The sequence below is a fragment of the Mus pahari genome, chromosome 12 (assembly GCF_900095145.1).
Source record: "Mus pahari chromosome 12, PAHARI_EIJ_v1.1, whole genome shotgun sequence".
In the NCBI taxonomy this organism is placed as follows: domain Eukaryota; kingdom Metazoa; phylum Chordata; class Mammalia; order Rodentia; family Muridae; genus Mus; species Mus pahari.
Genome location: NC_034601.1, coordinates 85,683,200 through 85,706,086, shown reverse-complemented (window position 1 = coordinate 85,706,086; position 22,887 = coordinate 85,683,200). Strand labels below are relative to the sequence as shown.

General features: G+C 39.7%; 1 protein-coding gene across 4 annotated transcripts in view; it reads right to left on the bottom strand.

Annotated features, from left to right (window-relative positions):
- The window catches only part of Dyrk1a (dual specificity tyrosine phosphorylation regulated kinase 1A), a 124,204-nt gene that overhangs the window by 28,612 nt on the left and 72,705 nt on the right, over positions 1-22,887 (bottom strand). For 2 of the 4 annotated variants that reach the window (XM_021208898.2, XM_021208896.2), the window contains 3 exons: positions 7,240-7,436; positions 2,969-3,061; positions 695-883 (listed from right to left, as the gene is read on the bottom strand). In XM_021208898.2, the coding sequence (XP_021064557.1) occupies positions 695-883; positions 2,969-3,061; positions 7,240-7,359 (402 nt within the window). In that variant the 5' untranslated portion in view covers positions 7,360-7,436. Of the gene's footprint in view, positions 1-694; positions 884-2,968; positions 3,089-7,239; positions 7,437-22,887 lie in introns of all 4 variants that reach the window. The other 2 variants (XM_021208895.2, XM_021208897.2) reach the window with 1 other exon arrangement.

The following is a 22,887-nucleotide window of genomic DNA, read 5'->3' as shown; positions in this document are numbered from 1 at the left end:
TTCCCAATGGAGACAAAGGAGGAAATGAGCACTTGTGGGTGAGCATGGAGTCTCTGTGTTTAGATGAAGACAGGAAAACGCTGGGTTCAGATAATGAAGAGAAAAGCCAAGCCCACGGCCATCACCCATGCAAAGGAAGATCAGTGCTGTGCTCTGAGGACAGGAAGGAGACCCCGGATGCATGGTAAAACCCAGAGCCCAGCTTGCAGTGCTGCCTCAGAGGGCTCAGTAGGCAGAAGGCATCCATCTAAAACAATTAACTACTGACAGACTTAGCCCAGAGAAAGAGGTAATGCTAGCTGTTAGCAATGAAAAGTAGTCAGTTTAGCCGGGCGTGGTGGCGCACGCCTTTAATCCCGGCACTTGGGAGGCAGAGGCAGGTGGATTTCTGAGTTCGAGGCCAGCTTGGTCTACAGAGTGAGTTCCAGGACAGCCAGGGCTACAGAGACCCCCCCCCCCAAAAAAAAAAGGTAATCAGTTTGTTCCTAGCTAAAAGTAAGAAGTCAGCAGCAAAAGAAACATTTATAAAAATAGCTTGCTGGAATTTTTATAGCTGGAGAATTATGATCATTTAGATATTTAAATACACACTGTTCACACAAATGTATTAATATCAAGTGTGCTGCTAAGGATTTACTATCATGATCAAATAGAAATTTTTATTAATGAAATTCAGCATTCTCCATTAAATTACCTGTCCAAATGAACCTTTGCCTATTAAGGAGTCGATTTCATACCGATCCATCCACTTTTCCCCGTTTTTTACAATATAATCATAGTTATCATCATCGTAACCATCATTGTAAACCTTCCGCTCCTTCTTATGACTGGAATCATCCCCCTGGCCCTGTTGGTGTCTTCGCTTCTTTTTTGCATAGTAAACCTGTAATAAATATATACAAAGTTAATTGTGAGTAAAATCACTATTGAGGATGTATTTTACAAGTATATTCCCAACAAATCAGTATGAAATGGATAAACCATTCTTTTTAAATAAAAACTGAGAAACAAAATAAAGACCTTCAACAGTTGATATCTGAATACAAAAACATAACCAATAGGGACATGTCTATAATGAAATGTAGTGCTGTACTGCAGGTACACTTATAAATAAGAGATACTGAGTGACTGGTCTAATGTATTCCATTAATGAAGAATCAAAGTAACTTACACTTTTGTTAGTGTATGGCATAACTTGCATACAGTGGGATTACACAGATTTTAGAAACACAAGGAACCCCCAAACAAAAGAAGTAACATTTCATTCCCCCAAAGTTGAACTCAATGTTCAAGGTCTTTCTTGACCTCTTCTCCAGGTAATGGTAATTTGATATTTTATCTTATAGGAAAAGATTTTTAAAATACAACTTTTAAATGTCAATCAATTGATGTTTTACTAAAATCATCCAATTTCTATGTCCAGAAAAATGTAATGAAGAATAAAAACCATACCTATTCTGTCTTCATACCTCCCTGCCAATCCCTTAAGCCTTTGTGGTCAATTGAAAAGCAAGTTTTTCTTATAGCTTAGTTATGAAAGCTAATGGGGTGACAACAATAACATTCCAAGAAACTGGTATCTTGATACACTGTGGCAAGACTGCTGATAAATGAGCTTCAGCAAAGATGCTATTAACAACAGTTTAACTTAGTTTGATAACAACTCATCACATTTTAGCAAACTGACATTGACACGCTGTGAGAAACAATGTCCCAGATACTTCCAGATAATCACAAGGTAAAATAAACAAGTATGTATACATCTACCTCAGGAGCACTCACTGAGGCTTTCTAACTTTCTCTTGACACACTGCTCAAACAGCAGGCTGAATGGCACTCAACTGCTGCAGTGAGTGCTTCTACGCACCAACATCTCTCTAGCACAGTGGCTCCAGTGGGGAGGCAGAGCATCCTCTGTGCTTTTCTGGAAAACCTCACTTAACACTTAGTTATAAAACTAGAGTTGACCAGAAGCAAATGCCAATGAAGCAGATAAGGTCTAAACACCACACCAGAAAATAATTTAGTGGCAACAAGCCAAGTTACAAGAGAAATAATTCAATGTGCACTCTTTTTTCGGTATTTTTCAATATAATTTTTTTAATATCTTACCATAGAAAGACATGGATAAAAGAACACACACAGTCAAGCATGGTGGCTTGTACCTGTAATCCCAGCATTCAGCAGGTTGAGGCAGGAGGACTGCTATGAGTTCAAGGTCAGCCTAGGCTACACATTGAGATCCTGTCTTGAAAATAAGGAAATAGTTTTCTTTTTTCGAAAAGTATAAGAGACATGACAGAATTTTTGATTAGATGAAATAAAGCAGGTCCTTTTAACTTAATATTCAATGATGTCAGGACTTTAAATTTAAGCAAAAGTACTTTTTTGTAATTATTAGTCCCTCTTTTTCATCCTGAGGAAAGCATTAGAAATAGCTCAGTGTGATAAATATGCCTTTGAAGAGGAAGTTAGCCACAACTTTCTCATCTGTGGCCCTCCCTCGCTAATACATTTTTTATTGTTGTAATTACCTATAAATCATTAACTTACTAGAATTTATAATATTCATAAAAATTCAAAGCTCCTTCTAAAAAATACACTTACAATAGATTATACATTCTCAAAGTTACTTCTTTTCTCTGGATTTTAAGGAAAAGAACTTCTGGAGCAAATAATGAAATTGGGAGATAATATGCCTGGATAACTACAAAAGATCCTGTTTCTTCAAGCAGTTCAATTATAGGTACATCTACAATCCTGGACACATGTGATATTGAACCACATACCTTCTCTACTACAATTAGTCCTATAAATAATAATTTGAATAATTATGAAGTATATGAATAATATAATTCAATGATAATCATTAGAAATAAAACACACTTAGTTGTCTAAAGGGGCATCAAAAAAACTTGTTCCTTGATCTATTGAAAATAAAGACACTATAGCAAATCAATACTCTTACCTCATTAATATGCTTGTATGTTTTGATCAAGTCCACAGAGAGTTTTCTCAGAGGAGCAGTTGCTGGATCACGGAAGGTTTGGGGCATCCGCCTCTGTAACATGACAATGTCAGGCATCACCTTAAATAGACAGAAAGACTAGCAGTTTAACTACACTGCAGTCAGTATTGGACACCCTCTACCACAGCCTAGTCAAGTTCCCACTACCATAATCCAGTAGTCAAATCCATCCTACCATAACCTAGTAAAGCTCCTTCTACCAAGATCAATTAAAGTTGATTTAATTTGTCTAAAAAACACATTTGTATTAAACTATACATTCTCAAAGTTATTTCTTTTATATGGATTCTAAGGGAAACAACTTCTAGAGCAAATAAATAAAATTAGATAATATGCCTGGATATCTATGTTTGGTCCATTTCCCCAAACAGTTGAATTATAGGTACATCTACAATCCTGGAGACATGTGAAACTGATCCACATACCTTCTCTACTACAATTAGTCCTATGACAATTTCTTTTTCTGAATTATTTCTAAGGCTTGACTGGTTTCCAGCAGACAGATAAAAACACACCTAACCACTGAACCAGCCTGCAACTTCTTAACCTAGCTGACTATAAAACTGCAGTTGTGGGTGCTAAAGAAGTATGGGTCTAAGTTCCCTAAGTACCTGCTCCTTTCATAGAAAGAACAAATACACATGTGGTAGACAAGGGAGAGCCTCTGGTGAGAGTGTGATCTGCCTCCTTTCAACTGGCCTGGCCTGGAGTGCATCAGTTAGGGTGTACTTGGGCCCCAGGGAGCCCCATGTGTCTCAATCTACCCAGCACTGGGAAAAGCTCACTCCACCACTTCTATATGAATGCCAGGACTAAACCAGTGCTTCAAGGCAGGTGCTTTACTAATAGCCATTCACCAGTCCCCACATGCTCAAGTTCCTAAAACTTTGCCATCTAAGTGGTAACTTCAGTCAACTGAGTGACTGATCATCTTTCTTTTTTAAAAAAAAAAAAAGATGTATTTATTTATTTATTATATATGTAAGTACACTGTAGCTGTTTTCAGACACATCAGAAGAGGGCATCCGATCTCATTACAGATGGTTGTGAGCCACCATATGGGTGCTGGGATTTGAACTCAGGACCTTCAGAAGAGCAGTCAGTGCTCTTAACCTCTGAGCCATCTCTCCAACCCCTGATCATCTTTCTTAATAACAGGAGCTAACCACAAATGACTGTAACTACTCAACTCAACTATCTTCATAATTAACAAGACTTCAATTAACTTTCCAAATGTTTTATTTCTTAAAATATAAACAGGAAAAAAATAATTCAAAAACCCATTCCTTGGGAACTTAATTTGTTGAGTAGACAATTCTAGTAATAAACATGTCAATTCTTTCATGTGAACTAATGCTATAAGCATTTAAAGTAATGAAAAAGCTTTAATTAGGTTTAATTAATAGGGTTGTTTGTTTAGGTTTTTTTTTTTTAATTTTCTTCCCTTTTAAGTTCCTGGAATTGTTTCACAAAAGTAACTTATGTTTAAGAGTCTCTATTTTGAACTGATGCAATGCAGCCTCAATTTGAGTTTACACACACACACACACACACACACACACACACACACACACACACACACCACTGAAAGGGTCTATTACTACTATATGAAAAAGTTGTTATTATAGCAAAGCCAATTTAATAACAAAGCAGTAAAACAATACTAACTGCAGATATCTACTGAAAATAATTTTAAGCATGCACACTTTGTAATAATCTTATAAAAAAGCACTATTCCTGTCACCATTTATACATGAGAATACAGAGTGCTGCCCCAATCAATGCTCTAGAGCAAGTGCAACAGAACAATAACACCACCAGTGTGTGTGACACACAGAATGGGGAAACCTCCAAAAAGCACTACAAGCAGCTAAGGAGTGCTCGGAGTGGAAGGATTGGCTACCCAATGCCGAATGCTCAGTCCTCAAGGCACACACAAGGCACATTGCACAGACTGGGCAGGTGTGGTGAGATCTACTCAAACACTAGTACCTATTTCATTCACTTTACATTAGTCCTACTTCCATCCATAAGGAACGGAGAGCATTTTCTGCCTTTCTGCTCTTCTCAGAGCTAGCAATGAGGTGGACAGAACAGCACTTACAACGACATCCAGGGCACTGCTGTAGCTCGGGATGCCAAAGGATAGCATGCAGGCTGGGCTAGCCTACAACTCAAGGATCCAGTGTGAGGGACACTCATCTCTGCTCAGTTTTATTTCATTTTCAAATATAACCTTTTATATTTATACCCAACATACTCATGAGAAAAATTAATGACTAGAAATAAATCTTAACTTAGTTCCTTTCAAAGTAATTGTACAATAAGATTCATTTTGTGGCAAAATGATAAGAAGTATATAAATCACATTATGAAATTTACAGAAGATGATAGCTAGACGATATCTAAGAAGGCCTAGAATTAGGTCCTAACTTCACATTCAAGAACCTATCAGACATGAGGTGTCCATGTGTATTTAACTTCTAGACCTGCAAGCAGATCTTGAGCCCATTATATACCTCTTGGTAAGCCACACCACATCAGTCCTAAAGAATCTACCTTCTTCATAAGATTCAGAAACTTCTGGACTTTGAAAGGAATACTGCATTATTTATTAATAAGCTTTTGTGTATGTTTTTGTAGTCCTGGCTGTTTTAGAACTCACTATGTAGACAAAGCTGGGCTCAGACTTAGAGATCTGCTTGCCTCTGCATCCCGAATGCTGGGACTAAAAGTGTGTGCAATACTACCTGCCTCTACTTAATAGTCTTTTTACATCACATGAATCTTTAAAAATGTTTTATGGCTTAAATCAGAAATAATAAACAAAATATATTTTAAATGATTAAAGGTGTAAGCTGAATATGAGAGTAGGTACTCTGCTAAGTAAATTATAAATGATCATGATATATTGATAAAAATGTTACAGGAATTTTCTTCTGACTCTCTGTAAATGGCAACTGATATAAATCCAAGAGTGCTGCATATAAGCAGAAAGTACACAGGGCTGGACTCTGAAGCCTACCACCATGCACACACATCAAGAAGTCAAAAACGAAAATTCTGTCTCTTCAACTGAAAGTGTATTTATTAAAAGCAATGTCTGTGTGATCCGCTGATTTGAAGCAAGTGGGAGACTAGCCCTGAGCACCCTGGTTCTTCGGAGCACACTACAGGTTGACCGTGTGCTTTGAACTTCCCTCACTTTCTGTTTCTCTCTGGTACATGAGCAAGAGCTTTCTAAACTTGAACAGCAGTGCTGATGAACGACTTCAATTCTCAAACAGAGACCTAACTTCTAAAGCAGCTGACTGCTTGAAACAAACTCCAAGCCCTGTCACAATGCTGCTGTTCGCACTTGGTGCTTTGCAAGTGTACTGTGATAGGCCTCTGGCAAAGGATACCCACACCACAGACATGCAACCACAGCCAACTACTCACTGCCACCACACACGCTGCTCGAGCAGAGAAAGCACATCTCACCTAACTCACCCACGTAGGAACCACTTGCTATACTCAGGGATCTGAGAAAGCCATGCCAACCAAATCCTAAATCTGTTCACAACAGTTGTGTTCCTTACTCAGCACAGCGACAACACAACATAGCCAATGAGTAGACTGCCCCAAAACAGTGGCTACAGTAGGGCAGAGTGAATTCAAGCCTGTAAGACACACCCACAGGTATGCGGGTAATGTGTTCATAGAGATTTCAGCATTCTTTCTAGATCCTCAAGTTATGAAAAATTGGTCAATCTGTAGTCTGAATATTAGAATAAATAGCATGCTTAATATTTACATATTCTCCTTTGAGTCTTAAGGACTTTCCTCTGTAATTTTACAAACGTAGATGTTATTTTTAACATAAAATCAGTTCCTCTAAATTAGTAGTAATTGATTCTTACTTTCCTATGACTTTCCACAAATGTTTTTTTTTTTTTATTTTAAACATTCTTCTTTAAAAATAATTTCCTCTTCTTTATTCCAGAATAAGAAGTTGTGCTGTTTCTGAGTACCTTTCAATGAAATGAAATACTCATGTTCAAGGGGTGGGAGAATCAGCAAACTTAAATAAAACTCCTGAGCACCAGTTTTGTCTACAGAGATTTCTACTTAGCATGTAAAACTGAAGCTGTTTTGACATTTTACTAGTCTAGTATTTTCAAAGGGATAAGTTGTAATTTCAACATAATTTCTGATAATAATGAAATTACCTGGTTAGTTAGAGGTTGCTGAATCTGGTCAGAATATGGTAAGGCAGACACCTGCTGGTCACTTATGCTCGGCTGGCGACGGTCACTGTACTGGTGTGAGTGGGGCATCTGTGCAGCCATCTGAAGGCCAGCAGCATGGAATGAGAACGACGGTGCAAGCCGGACAGATGAAGGTTTGCATGCTGAAGTCTCTCCTCCTGGGAACACACGACAAGTTCAGGTAGTGCTCACAGCCTGACATACGTGTCATCAGATCTACCTTAGCCACTTAAACTAGTGCTTTACAAGATTCAATAATATTAAAAGCCTTAGTGATGACCAACAAGTACGGTCATTCAACATAATAGTTATGTTATATATGTAAAATAGTAGAAAACACGGATTAAAAATGAGTATAAATTTCTTTAGAGAAAATCCTCTAAAAAGCTTTTTATAACAAGCAGTAGCAACTTAAATATTACACTTATTTACTGTTTTCCATTTGTGGTTGTGCATGCATGCACCCCAAGAGGTCAGGCTCTCTCCTTGTACTATGTGAGTCTAGGGTTCAAACTCATGTCAGATTTGGCACCACTGAGTCATCTCACCAATCCAAAAGTAACAAGTTTTAATACTTATTTTCACAGATGAAATTCTCAACATTCAAGACCCCGAAGTCATATAGTATGAATTCTTGGGAAGGGCCTTGCCAATTAACCAGGTCCTCAAGAACCAATCTGAGAAAGCATAGTGACTACCCAAGGGCTGAGCAAAGAGAGACTCAAATCTCTACCTGAACTTAACTCAAGGATGCTAGATCCCTACACTTTCCCAATACTCCCAGACAAAACTTAGACCTGGCCAGCTGGGAAGGGAGGGAGAGAAGGAGAGGGAAAGAACAGGGAACAGAACAGTCAGTAGTCACTGCTCAGGTGAGCTAGAAACCATGATTATTATAATATCCACAGCAGAAAAGGAAAATGAACACCGGAGTCCGCTGACTAACAGAAAGGTTATACTTCCTTTAAAAAAAAAAAATAAATAAACAAACAATCTAATCTCCAGCCAAATTTGTAATTAGAAAAGGCAGACATGAAACACAGGGCAATGAATTCTAGCCCCCAGATACTTGTGTATCCTCTAAAATGAATATCCAACATACACAAGAACTATTTAAGGCATCCATTCACTATTCCTTTCCTGCTTCTCTCAATCTGACTGAACAGAGCCATTCACCATGCACGGTCTTCCTACCGTTTGTGCCATCCATTGACACTCAGATGTCAATTTAAAGTCAACACTGCTCATCTTTTAGCGGACATAATATGATAATGAAAAACTAGGTTGAACCATAGAAAATTGTTGGTATTTAGCTTCCTTTAGACTTAATTTTGTATGATTCAACTTAATACTTATTATATAACAAATGATCCTCATCCCATTAAACTAACAAGTAACTATACTGTTTTAGTCTGAATATACAATAATATATATTAGCATATCAAATGATACGGTTACCTGATAAAGTTGTAATATGTTATTCACAGTTCATTTTAAATTACTGAAGAACATATAAAGATCCTATTTGAACCTTTCAAATCCTTCTGGAATTGTTAACTGATTTTTACCACAAAAGCATGTTTTAACTTTCAAAACTCCAGCACTCCAGTGGCTACAGAGCAGGTCCCTCATGGAAAGCAGCACTGGCTGTGTATGACAGTCCATCGCCGACTGTGGGGCTGTATTTGGTCTGAGTCACCAAGACAGGCCCATGAAAAGACCCAAGCACAGAGCCTGGAGAAGACCTGAGCGAGTGTAAAGGGAACAAGGAGGCGTCTGCCTCGGACACTGACAGGCCTAATCACTGTCTGATGCACACCATACTCAGGGACCCTGAAGGTCTACTGCTAATGTGAAGATAGAAGACTAGTGACTGCATTGCTCTACGTTAGATTAGACTATGTATAGCTAACCTGAGAACAATACTACAGAACAAATAAATGAACGTAATTCAAATTAACCCAAATTAGAGCACACAAGTATGGAATCTCTGAAGCTAAGGTATAACACAAAATGCTTGATAAACACCAGAACAACCAAGTTTGTATGGAATATCCTACAAAATTAATGCTAACAAAATGTTAAGGAGGAAACATGTCAGAGAGCAGCCAGCTGTGTTTTCAATGGCTAGAAACAAAGGTCTGGGACTAAGTGGACGGTGACTGTAAGCCCAGGCAAGTCTGTTGGTTAGCTCTCCATCAGTCATGCTGCGTGGTACATGCCTTGCATTTAGTAAGCAGGTTTTCAATGACTGAGTCTACCACAAACTGGATCTATAAAGAAATAGCTGAGGAGGGAGAGAAGAAGGGTAAGGGTGAAGGAATTACTCTACAAATGCAGCTCGAGGGTCAGAGTAAGGAGCAGGCTTCTAGGAGAGAGGCTGTCAGACAGTCGAGTCAGGTCCTGCTCTTCTCTCCAGGCCAGCACAGCTCAGGGCCGAGTTAGCTCTGCGGCTGCTGGGGTTAGGGAAATCCATATTAAGATTACACTATACAGCGACTGTGGCTTGGCTGAATCTAGTAACAACGATTATTTAACAAAAGTGATCTTATATTAAAGACATATGAACTGACCTACAGTGGCCAACGCATGTTGTACATGATTCATATCCATATGCACATGGACATGCAGCTATGCACAGAAACAACAAAATCGCTTATGAGACCATTGCAAAGCCTGTGATTATTAGTATGAGACACTCATGAACCAAAGACTGAGTTCTCAGTAACTGTGGGATGTGACGAAAGCCTACACCTCAGATTCCAACTTCTGACCACTTTCAAATCCCTGTTACCAGAGAACTCATTCATCATGAATGACAACAGAACTGGCCAACACACACCTAACTGGTTTTCAGACGTGTTGGAAAAGTCTCCAATCATTGAAAGAAAAGAACTGATCTTGACTCTCACAGTCACTCTGTCCTTCTATCTGCAGGAACCTGCAGAGCAGTGTCAGATGCAAATAAAATATGGCAGCACTGTTGAGCTGCGCAGCACAATCAAGAACTCAAGATGATGACTGTGGGTCATCATCCTAGACTCTCATCTTAGTCAAGCTACACAACAATGGAGAATGCCATGCTAACAGCTAGGCAACAAAAGTCTGTGAGAGCTGTGAGCTAAACAATATCAGAATCCCACAGACCAGTGTAAAACTGTGTCTCAACTAGGATGAATTAACCAAGATAAACAACCACAGATATCCAACAGAGGCCAGACTACCATGTTTTTTAGATTTAGGCTTCACCTGGTTCTATCATAAAAATAAAGGCTTGACCTTCTTAACAGAGAGAAAACAAATCTCAAAGGATGAACACACAAATCTTGTTTAACAAGGACAGCAAAATCTAGATGCTCAACTGTCACATTAATCAAATCTACCAGGCTAAAAAACACAGGAAACTGTAAGAGGTATAAGTATCCATTAACAACATGCAATAATAAAAAATGCACAAAAACTGCTACAGTAAGTAAACAGTATATCTTCCTAGAGTCATGGGACCTATAAAAGGAACCACATGGAAATTCTAGAAATGAAGAATTCAGTCATCTGATATAGATCAGACACTAGGGAAGACCGAAGATGATGATGATGATGATGATGATGATGATGATGATAACAGAAACTTATCAAATGAAGAAGTAAAAAAGAAAATTAATGGGAAAAGTAAATACAAAGAACATTCAACCAAATTGTTGAAATAAATTATGAAGAAAACAAACCATTAAAGTAGCCAGAGATTTCCCCTAAACCACTGACTTATGGAAAACCATGCCCCGTCAAGAGAAAGGAAATGATCAAGACAACCAAAGAAAGAGACCTGCAGCCAACACGTTTATATCCAGTGAAAATATCCTAACAATGCCAGCAAAATAGTTTTTCAGTAAACAAAACAATTTGTCAACATCAAATATACACTAAAAAATGTTTAGGGACGTTCATAGAAGGAAAATGACTAGACAGAAACTAAGATCCACATGGAAATATTAAGTATGCCAGAAAAATACTCCTAAAAGACAACTGTGTGAGCAAAAATAACATTCTATAGAGCTCATTCCATGTATAAAAATAAAGTGTACAGCGGTCATAGCTCAGGGATGAGCCAGGAGCAGACCCCTGAGTGCAGCTGGGCAGTGTGTGTGCTAAGCCCCAGAGCAGCTGAGACGACAGCTGCAAAGACAGGAGGCAGACACAGTCTTGATACTCAGGCCAGCATGCATACGTCTGCATTTAATTTACTGCTCATTTCACTTGTACTTAATTCTCAGACACTGTAGGATACTAAAAGCTAAACAACAGAAAAGTTTATTTAGCCTCACGGCTAAAGGAATTTTACCTCCCAATTGAAAAAGGGAAAGTAGGTCCTTACTGCTGAGATTGGAAGCCAAGAACTTAATTTTTAATAGCAAAGAATATGAAAAATATTGAAATAGTCCCTGGATAGAGCGGCTGGGTGTCATAAATTACTGTACTGTCAGAATTCACATGTACAAACTTGTGTTTTCTATATCATGCTAAAAGTATTTTTAAATAGCAAAAATATAAGGCAGGTAATAGCAGCAGTCTTTATTTATTTATTTAAAAAGAATTATTCATTTGTTTGGACACTCCAGAAGCAGGCATCAGATCCCACTAGAGATAGTTGTGAGCTACCATGTGGTTGCTGGGAATTGAACTTAGAACCTCTGGAAGAGCAATCAATGCTCTTAACCACTGAGCCATCTCTCCAGCCCCCAGCAGACATTTTATAGATGCTGATAGCACCGAATACTCCAAGTGGAGAAATGAAAATGTTTTCTGATGATAGCTATACTTCTAAAAACATCTGAGAAATAAAACCATGTAAAAGTCTGCACCAACTAGGAATGAAAAGGGCAGGAGACATGGGAATCAAAGACAGGCAGACCAAGAAATGCCATGTCTCTGGGTAAGCTTTGAAGGAGTTCCATCACTGCCGGCCGATAGATAGATAGATAGATAGATAGATAGATAGATAGATAGATAGATAGATAGGCAGGCAGAGAGAGGCAGTTAAGTAGACAGATAGGTAAACAGATTAAGACTGATAGACAGACAGAAGACAGATTTGTCAGGTGGTGGTGCACACGTTCAGTCCTAGCAGAGGCAGGTGGATCTATGAGTTTGAGGCCAACCTGGTCTAAAGAATGAGTTCCAAGTTAGACAAAGAAACTGTTGGAGGAAAAACAAAACAAAACAAACAAAAAACAAAAACAACCTACCAAATGGAATTCCCAAGCCTCTCGGAAAGGGAGAGGCCTGACCAGAACTGGTGCAGCTCTGCTGTACTGTTCAGCAAGCAGCACCTCTCCATTCTGTCTGCATGGTAGCTCGGGAATGAGGATAACCACCGAGGCCCCTGCATGTCCCCAGCCTGAAGACAACAGCATAAAAGGGAGGCTCCTTTACATGGTAACAAGTGGGACTGGCTGACAGGCCTCAGAGTGTTAATAAGACTTTAGGAAAATACTAGAAATGGTTCTCATTTAAAAAAACAAAAACAAAAAAATCAAAGCCAGCAAATAGGAATAATGGCCACTTATATAATCCTGTTTTAAGTTTGAGGTAAATGTAATAAAAGAAAAATAGTTACACTGTGTAGCAGTAGTTTTATGATGCTTACTGGGTTAACGAAGTAAGCCTTAGGCTTCCAAGAAATGTATGAATACTTTTTTTCAAGTTTCCTTATTTCCTAAGTGCTCACTATCTTTTGGTGGCAAAACAGCATGCTCATTTCTGGAAAGAAGGGGAAGGTAGGAGAGGGGAGGAGAGGGGAGACAATGTCTCCTTCTCCCATCCCAAGGACAAACAGAGCTGTGTGCATACTTTTAACTCTTGTTTAGCTTTAACTAAATAGGTGTTAAATAAACAGTGTATTTTAAGCCAGTTAAGTATTTGTGTCTCTATATTGAATTATAGCTTAACAGTTAAAATTATCCAATGAGGCAATCATTTGGGATAACGATTCAAATTAAAACCTGTGCATTTGCAGAATTTCCATCAGAACCCATTCAAAAGATAAGGTTATTCCTCTGAAGAAAGATAATTTAAAAGTTAACCATGAATGGACCTTAGGGCAGGCTCCTCCACTCCCAGCACTTGGGAGGTAGAGGCGAGTGGGTCTCTTTTAGTTTGAGGTAAGCCTGGTCTACAGAGTCTGAGGCCAGCCAGGGATACACACAGTGAGACACGTCTCAATAAATAAATAAATAATAAATTAAGATAAACATAACCAACCAAATTAATTGCACAATCACTAAAAGTCTATTTGTGTAGTAAATGTCACTCTCTTCACGTTCACTATGCAAACGCAGTTAACGCTACATTTCAATTAACCTAGAAACTACTATTGTCCAAAGGCTGTATACTATCCTAAATGCAGATACAAAGTAAAGTCACTAACATGGGCTCCCTTCTCCTAACTGGACACCACTGAAAACCCCACGAGAGGGGAAGCAAGTGCAACTGCTTGATCTAAGTTAAGTATGCAACAACCAAGTGTCCTTTCCCTCTCAAGAGGCACATTTCTACATACTAAGAGTACTCTTGATAACAAAAGAACGGAAAACATGGGTTTCTATGACACTTTACCACAGCTCTGTGCATAGCTATCAAGAATTAAAGCAAAGAATAAAATGTAAAAGCATTTACTAAATTCTAACTTTTGCCAAACTGTGTCATGAGCCACACAACTGGAGCAGTCCTGTAAAGGTTCAGCTGCAGCGCCATCTCTAGGTAAGAACTAAGAAGCAAGTCCCTTGGCAGCACCACAGAGCCCTCAGTCTCAACCATGCCTTAAAAACACTGCTGGGAAAGCTCTTGAGAAATCCTACAGACTCCTCCGAAAAGAGGGCTGTTGGATCTGCAAAGAAATGGAGGAGATTCTATGAGTCATGGTAAAGAAAAGAGAGAGACAGACAGAACTGTTGACAGAGCATCTGCTCTATGTGGGTAGCTGTGACCATAGGAGAAGGATTTAAAAAAGCATTCAAGCAAGACAGCATTCACAAGTTTCAGAAAGCACATTTAAAAAACAAAGATAAAAGGCCTTATTTAATAGTCCTGAATCTTCTGATCAGCTCACAAAATGTCCTGTGAAGAACACAGAACTACAAAATGTTTCCCAACCTGCCTCAGGCTACACCTGCAGCTGCTTTCTTTTAAGCAGCAGCTTAAACACAGAACTAACTGTTCGGTGCTGGAAATGCAAGTTGGAGCTTAGTGGTAGAGCTGGATGTAACATACACATGAGATGCTGAAGTTCAGTCTACAATACAGGGCATGCCGGAAAAAGGATTGGGGGGCAAAGAGTACAGAGCAAGGATTGTTAGTTAAAGTGGGTGAGAGACCACAAGCAGGAAGGTGCACACAAGCATCACAACACTCAAGTGTCTGGAGTTTTAGTTAGATTTATTAGTTAGCAACTGGGTGACACTGGGTAAGCCAACTAGATCCTTACCACCTATTCCCATCTGAAAAATGGGCTAATAAGTAATAGCATTTAAACATCTCTGTTTCTGACTAAAATAACAGAAATGATGAGCAAAAGGGATTAATAAGAAAAAATAGAGAATTCGTGGTTTAATTCAACAACCTAAGCAAGAGACTGCAAATAATTGTGAGGTTAGTGCAGGAAAGGAAATCAAAGCCCACTTGAAAACCTGAGTACATCTGCAGGACACACTTCTGAGCCCAGATTACCTAGAAAACAATGGCGATTAGTACAAGTCAGAAGACAGAACTCAACTAGGTAATGGTGTCTCCCAAAATGTATCTTGACCTGAAATTCACAGACCACTCTCTGATATGCAGAGCAGTTTCCACATTTTCTAGTATAAGAGAGTTAAAACTGAAAAAACAAAAAACAAAAAACAAAAAAAACAAATTCCGACCACGAAGATTTCAGTACCAAAATAAAGGAGACAGAGGACTCAGAAGCTAGGACATGCACTGGTCTTGCAGAGGGCCTGAATTCAGTTGTCAGCTACATTTAAAAACAAACAACAACAAAAACGATGTTTCCAATTAACTCTATGGCCCTCACAATTCCCACTTACTACAACAAAGCTTCCAATATTGGTCTTGAGTTTCATTTACAGTATCACCTGGAAATATGAACTAACTAATCTCAAAGATTTGTGAAGTTTTTGTATCACTTTTCTACAAATCCATTTGATCCATTGGAAGCTTATGATCAAATAAGTGATCATAAGTGGGCTTGACAGTATGCTCCTCTAATCCCAGCCCTTGGGAGGGGGAGAGGGAGAGGGAGAAGGAGGGGGAAGAAGAGGAAGAATAAGAGGAAGAGGATATTGGGATATTGTGGGCCTGTGTTATTCTTAAAGAGAACTTATTAGTCAAACTGATTCACAGAAATTTACATCAAGTATATGAGGGACCACACAAGACATAATTACTGAAGTGTGCAAAGACTAAGGGACAATTTTTGAAAGATTATCTCACTTTTATTCAGATACATGTTATATAGTATCAAATATAATAAATTCTAAAAATCAGATTTTGTAAATTAATCTTTAATACATAAAATATTTCTTTCCAGCTGAATGATAACTAATATAAAAATTCTGAAAAAAATTTTTGTCACATACCAAAACCATCTTTTCTACTTCTCATGTTAAAAGGTAGTTTTTCGCATAAGTCATTTAGGAAAACAGTCTCGCCTTTCAGACAGAGTTCTGGGATTTGTACCCAGGGCTTTGCAGCTGCTCTAATCACGAAAAATTCTGCCCCTTACTCAATTTTAAAACCTTCAGGGGCTGGTGAGATGGCTCAGTGGGTAAGAGCACCCTACTGTTCTTTCGAAGGTCCGGAGTTCAAATCCCAGCAACCACATGGTGGCTCATAACCATCTGTAACAAGATCTAACACCCTCTTCTAGAGTGTCTGAAGACAGCTACAGTGTACTTACATATAATAAATAAATAAATCTTTAAAAAAAAAACCCTTCAAAAATTAAATCCTCAACTACTTAAATACTGTACATATCTAAAATGTTCTGAAGGAGTAGTTATAATTTGTTGGCTGAATAGCAGAGGCAGGTGGATCTGAGCTGGAGGCCAGCCTAACTTACAGAGTGAGTTCAAGGACAACCAGGGCAGGTTACACAGAGAAACCCTGTCTTGAAAAATCAACAACAAAACCCAACGACAACAAAAACAATGTGTTTATGCCAACAGCCTGGGCTGTGGATTCTCTGACAATGTAACTGAAGCATGTATGTCCTCATCAGAAGGAAGGCAGCAACTGCAGATCCTGTGCTGTCTCTGGACAACTCCTCAGGACTTCCTCTCGAAGTCAGTACTGGCCCCTGGGAGCTCCCAGGAACATCTCACTACTACTCAAGTACAGCAAAACATTCAACTGCTTCACAATGAAAGCAAACATCCCCGAATGACATGGGATCTTTGTAGCAAATTCTATTGAACAGTTCATTCACTAAACCCTGAGCCAGACAGTCACTCAGCACTGCCCAATGCATTAGCTCACAGTCTGTGTGGCTACTGAGACCAAGATAAGTTACAAATGTAAAACTTCATTAACTTCTTTAACTTCATTACTCCTTAACATCTTAAAGTTGATTGAATATTAAAATAATATATTTTAAATATACTGGGTAAATTATATAATTATTGTTAAAATTAATTTTAATTTATTATTAAATTTAAAAATGTGATTGCTTGCTACGTGGACACTGTTGTTGTAGGCAAGGGTCTATCATTAGTGGTATAATTGTGAAGGAGGTGAGCAAAGCCTGGGCCTCCAGAAAGTCTGCATGTCCCTCTGTGTGAGTGGGAGGTGTGCAAATCAAAGTTATCAGATCCCAAGGGCTGGCTGGTCACAAGAAACCCGACAGGTACAGTAGCGAGAACGAGGTGCTAGCATTTTTCTTCCCTTGTCCTCTCCACAATCTACACTAAAGACAAACAGGTCTTTCTTTAGTACAATCCGGTGCACTAGTAGGGGCTGTCTGGGGCTACAGCCAAGCTTCCAAAGCAAACCCCAGCCTGAGCTGCAAAGCACGGTGTGCTATCTGTAACTGAGTCTTCGGGCTCAAAAGCAAGCAGGAGAGCCAAGTTTGACCCAGTTCTGTAAATGGCCTCTCCATCCATCCATCATCCACCCAACGCACACACAGACACACTCTCTCCTCTCCCCCCCCCCATATATTCCTCATCCCACCCACCCCAGGGTACATTCCAAGACTCTGGTCTGTAACTCATAAATCCAGCTTACTTCTATGATCTCTGTCAAAACCTTATCTGGAACAATGGGAGCCAAACTGCTTCTACCCAGGCTCCATGCCCCCACCCACAGTTGCTTCTCAGGATTGCTACCAAAATTGATGTTCTCAGAAGTCTCAAAATCTCACCACTTGGAGCCTGAGACTGCAGGCTAAGTGCTCATACCTCTCCCACCCCTCTCTGTTCCCACCATTCCTCTCTGTTCTGTCTCCCAGTAACTTTTGTCTCAGCTACACTGACCTTCTTGCTGTTCTGCAACCGCATCTAGCAGGACACATCTTGAATATGCAGCCTGCTCCCTTATCTGCTCCAAAATATTTGAACTCAAAATTTGAGCCAGGCAGTGGTGGCGCATGCCTTTAATCCCAGCACCTGGGAGGAAGAGGCAGGAGGATTTCTGAGTTCAAGGCCAGCCTGGTCTACAAAGTGAACTCCAGGACAGCCAGAGCTACAAAGAGAAACCCTGTCTTTAAAAAAAGAGAGAGAGAGAGAGAGAGAGAGAGAGAGAGACCTGTATCAAATGTCATCCTAAGAAAACTTCTCCTAGAATCTTACTAAATAACCCATTATCACCCTTCCCTTAGGACACTGTTCTTAGCCCCCAGAGCAAGCATGCTATATACTAAAGTCATTATTATGCTCTTGAAATAGAATCAGAACCCTTGAAGGAAGGATGATAATAGTTATTTCTTTCTGCATTCTTAGAACTACAAAAGAGCAAGGCCTTAAAGGTGACAATGAGCTGATGAGTGAAAAGTAACTGTGGCTCCGTACCCAAGATGTGCCGACTCGGGCTGAATAGGGCACTCCTTGGGGGAATCCTACACCTCCCTAGGCTAAGGGCTATAAACACTGCACACCAAATACATTGTACAACTTCTCTGCTCACATAGATTCCTATGCAAGGGCTATCATACCCACTCTTAGGAACAGTCCCTGAATGAGTAGATGTGCTGACATCACTGTAATGGGAAAGCTGTGATGTAGAGAAGCTTGCAAATGTATATAAAAAAGGTCAACGGCAAATGCAGACTAGAGCAGTCCCCATCTTATAGCCCAGCATACTTGGCCTATAGAAAACACTCGCATACAGATACTATTATACAGGGGCTATATTTGGAATCTGGACATCCTTCTTGTAGAGACAAAAGGTGGAAAGGAGGAAAGGAAAGCCATGCCTATAATAGAGGAACAGGATTTATCAGCTAAGCATGCCACACAGGGAACTTACTTCTTCATTGAATGATGGATGATCCTGAATTTTCTCATACCAACTCAAGTATTTTTATCTGTGTATGCATGTTAGAGGAATATCTATCCAAACCTCTAAATTCTTACCAGAAACACCAGACTGTTTACCATTTGTTCATTACCAAAGCCAGAGTTACAAGGAGTATGGAGACAGAGCCAGATATGGCATCCTAAGCTGACTGTTCCCATGGCTTGATCCAGTCTTCTCTATTGCCTAACACTTTGAACCTGAAAAGGGTTTCTTTATTGGTTGACAGTCTTAAAGGTTTCTGAACATTTTCGCCTCACTTCTTAGGACCTGTGGTGGTGTTTCATGGAGGGAGCACATGGCAGACAGACCACAGCTGTGCCTAACACAGCAAGAAAAGGAAGAGAAAGGGAAGGAAGTGGGTTCCAGAAGCTTCTGCAAGGGCGTGTCCATGATACCCTTCTCGCTACACCTCTCACTTAGTTCCTGCATCTTCCCATTTGCTCCTCCCTGGAAACAAGGCTTTACAGAAGACACTCCTGAGCCAATCCATGTCAGCACTTACAGCCTCTTCACAGTCTTCAGAGTTCCAATCTACTCTGTGGCCTGATTTTTAACTTGCCCTTAAACTCATTTCTGGCTCAGGCGCTGAGTTTCTGTTGTATCCCTGAGACAGGGCTGTATCATATATAAATTGAGTAATTGGAAACCACTCCTCAAAGGTTAAATATGGTGTTGGGGAAGGAGTTTTAGAAACTATAAAAAAAAAAAAAAAAAGAAAGAAATAAAAGCTAATCAGAAGAGAGAAGGTGTGTCACAGACTGCACTGGCTAGTTTTATGTCAACTTGACACAAGCCCATATCATTTTGGAAAAGGAAAGCTCGATTGAAAAAAATGACCCCACTCCGTTGGCCTGTGGGCATTTTCTTGATTGATGACTGAGTAGGAGGCTCAGCTCACCGTGAGCAGACACCCCTAGGCTGGCAGTCATGGGTACTGTAAGAAAGAAGGCAGAACAAGCCCATAAGTAGCACTCCTCCACAGCCTATGCTTCAGTTCTTGCCCTGACTTCTCTAACTGATAAACTAAACATTTTAAGATAAAATAAAGCCTTCCTTCCCAAACTGTGTTGGTTATAGGATTTTATCACAATAGACACCTTAATTAAGACATTTGTGGTGATGATATCCAGTAAGATACCAGGATAGACAATAGTAATTATTTTTCTTGACTGTTGCAACAAACTACATTCCCAGCCTAGCCATATGAGAAAATCCAGCCAACATACAAGTACAGTGTGGCAGACCAGGACCTGCTTATAAAACCTTGCTTTGTGTTACTCTACACTCTTTCCACATTCAATGACTGAAGGGTGTAAGATGTCCACATTTTGCTCTGTAACTGTGAAACAGCAGTTATTTAACAGCCAATGGAACGGAACATGGATTACACCAGTTGGCTAACACTGAGAATACAGAAATACCAATCTCAACACACTTCCCAGAGATGTCAGTTTGTGTTTGTTTGCAGACACTAGCCGAGGGGCACACCAGGTAAGAACCTAGACTGACCCCAAGTCCTCGAGAAACATGCTTATCTTGACTCCTGTAAAGCAGGGGGCTTGAAGAGCAATTTTGTCTAGTTTACAAATACTTCTATTAATTCATAAATTCTTATCTAGAAACACTTAGAGAAAAAGTAGATTTGTCAGTTCAGAGTCAAAGCTGGTATGGCCACATCACATCGTGAGGCTGTACCAAGAGATGGGAGCTGTCCACTGAAGTTCAGGTCTAAGCATATCACTCCCTGTGGCTCCTACCACTAAGCTTAATTTTCTAGCTCCAAACCTGGACCATGCCTTTTGTAAAATTGGTTGGCAAAGCCTCAGACAGAAATTAACAATTTTTAAAAATTTAATTGTAGCCAGGCGTGATGGCGCACGCCTTTAATCCCAGCACTCTGGAGGCAGAGGCAGGCAGATTTCTGAGTTTGAGGCCAGCCTGGTCTACAAAGCTAGTTCCAGGACAACCAAGGGCTATGCAGAGAAATCCTGTCTCGAAAAGCCAAATTAATTAATTAATTAATTAATTGATTAAATTGTTTTTTTGAGACTTTTTTTTGAGTACTTTGTTTACATAATTTCAATCCTTCCCCCCTCCAACTCTTCCTGTGTCCTCCCACTCCCTCCTCCTCTAACTGCTATTAGTACATACACATGTACATATATGCTGAGTCTGAGTTTAACTCTTATTAGTACATACATACACATGTACACACATGCTGAGTCTCTGAGTTTAACTGTGATTAGTACATACACACACATATGCTGAGTCTCTGAGTTTAACTGCTATTAGTACATATACATACATACACATATATGCTGAGTCTCTGAGTTTAACTGTTATTAGTACATACATATATACATATGTGTTGAGTCTCTGAGTTTAACTGCTATTACTACATACACATGTACACATATGCTGAGTCTGAGTTTAACTGCTACATACACACATACACATGTACACATATGCTGAGTCTCTGAGTGTTGCTCCTGTGCTTTAGGACGCAACACCTTGGCTCGATCACCTGCCAGGCTGAGTGATACAGTCTCTACTTGCAATCGGCCATTCCTGCTATTGTTGCCCAGAAACTGCTGTAAAACCCAATGAGCACAGCTGTACCCCAAATAAAACTTTTTACAAAAAGTCAGCAGAGGCTAGATCTGAGATCTTGGAATTCTGGATTTCTTTCCTTCCTTCCTTCCTTCCTTCCTTCCTTCCTTCCTTCCTTCCTTCCTTTTTTTCTCTTCTTTTCTTTTCTTTTCTTTTCTTTCTTTCTTTCTTTCTTTCTTTCTTTCTTTCTTTCTTTCTTTCTTTCTTTCTTTCTGTATCCATATGTGTTAGTAAATATGTGTGTATATACACACCTTCTATGTGCCAATACAAACTTAAAAAAGCATCACTTTTGCTCTGCATTTTTATGTTTGAGAGCTCCTCGGTGGCCAATGTGACGAGGGGTTGGAGGTGAGTGCATCCTCCTGTGGAGGCCAAAGGACAGCCTCGAATATTGCTCCTCAGTGCAGCCCTCCCTGGTGATTTTGTTGCTATTATTATTGTTTGCTTGGTATTTGTTTTTAGGCAGTCTCACTAACCTGGGGCTTTCTAATAGCTAAACTGGCTGGGCAGCGAGCCCCAAGGATCCACTGATTTTCCCTTCACCAGTACTAGGATTACAAGTGTATACTATGCACCTTGTCAGGGGTAGCCAGGCTGTCCTCAAACTCATGCTCCTCCTGCCACACCCTCTTCAGCATTTGCCTCCCTGTATGAACCACCACACCAGCTCAGCTTTAAAACAAAAAACAAAAAAACATGGATTTGAGAACAGAATTTAGTTCCCTCGTATTTGTAAGGCATGAACATAACCGATGGAGCTCTCTGAGCTCTCTCCCACCCTATGTATTTTTATGCGACACAAAACACCATAGATTTCTATTTGTATTTATCTGCTATTAACTCTTCCTCTCTAACTTCAGTCACTCAGTCAATCAATCAATCAATCAATCAATCAACTCTTGAAGATGGAACTGTTGCTACAGGCAATGATCTATGTGTCCTGAATAAAAAAATAACAGACACATTAAAAATAAACTGTATAGAGTACTCAGCTACAAACGGAATACAGACATGACCACCACTACTCAAGGCTAAGGGATCACTATGGAAGAGATGGCAGAAAGACACAAACCAGAGGTTGAGAATGACCAGAGCAAACCATGTCTTTTTCATGGCAGGACTGTTAGACTCACAGCGGCTGTGGCTGTCTGCACAACAGCAAACTGGCCAACATTCTAACTGGAGGAGGGAGCGCTTGCGTTCTCATCCCTAAACAAGGAGCTACTGATAGCTGATCCTGTAAGGGAGAGGAAGGGCCAATCTTTTTTTTTTTTTTAAATTTATTTTATTAGATATTTTTTTCATTTACATTTACATTTCAAATGCTACCCGAATGTCCCCTATATCCTCCCCCTGCCCTGCTCCCCTGCCCACTCACTCCCACTTCTTGGTCCTGGCCTTCCCCTGTATGGGGCATATAAAGTTTGCAAG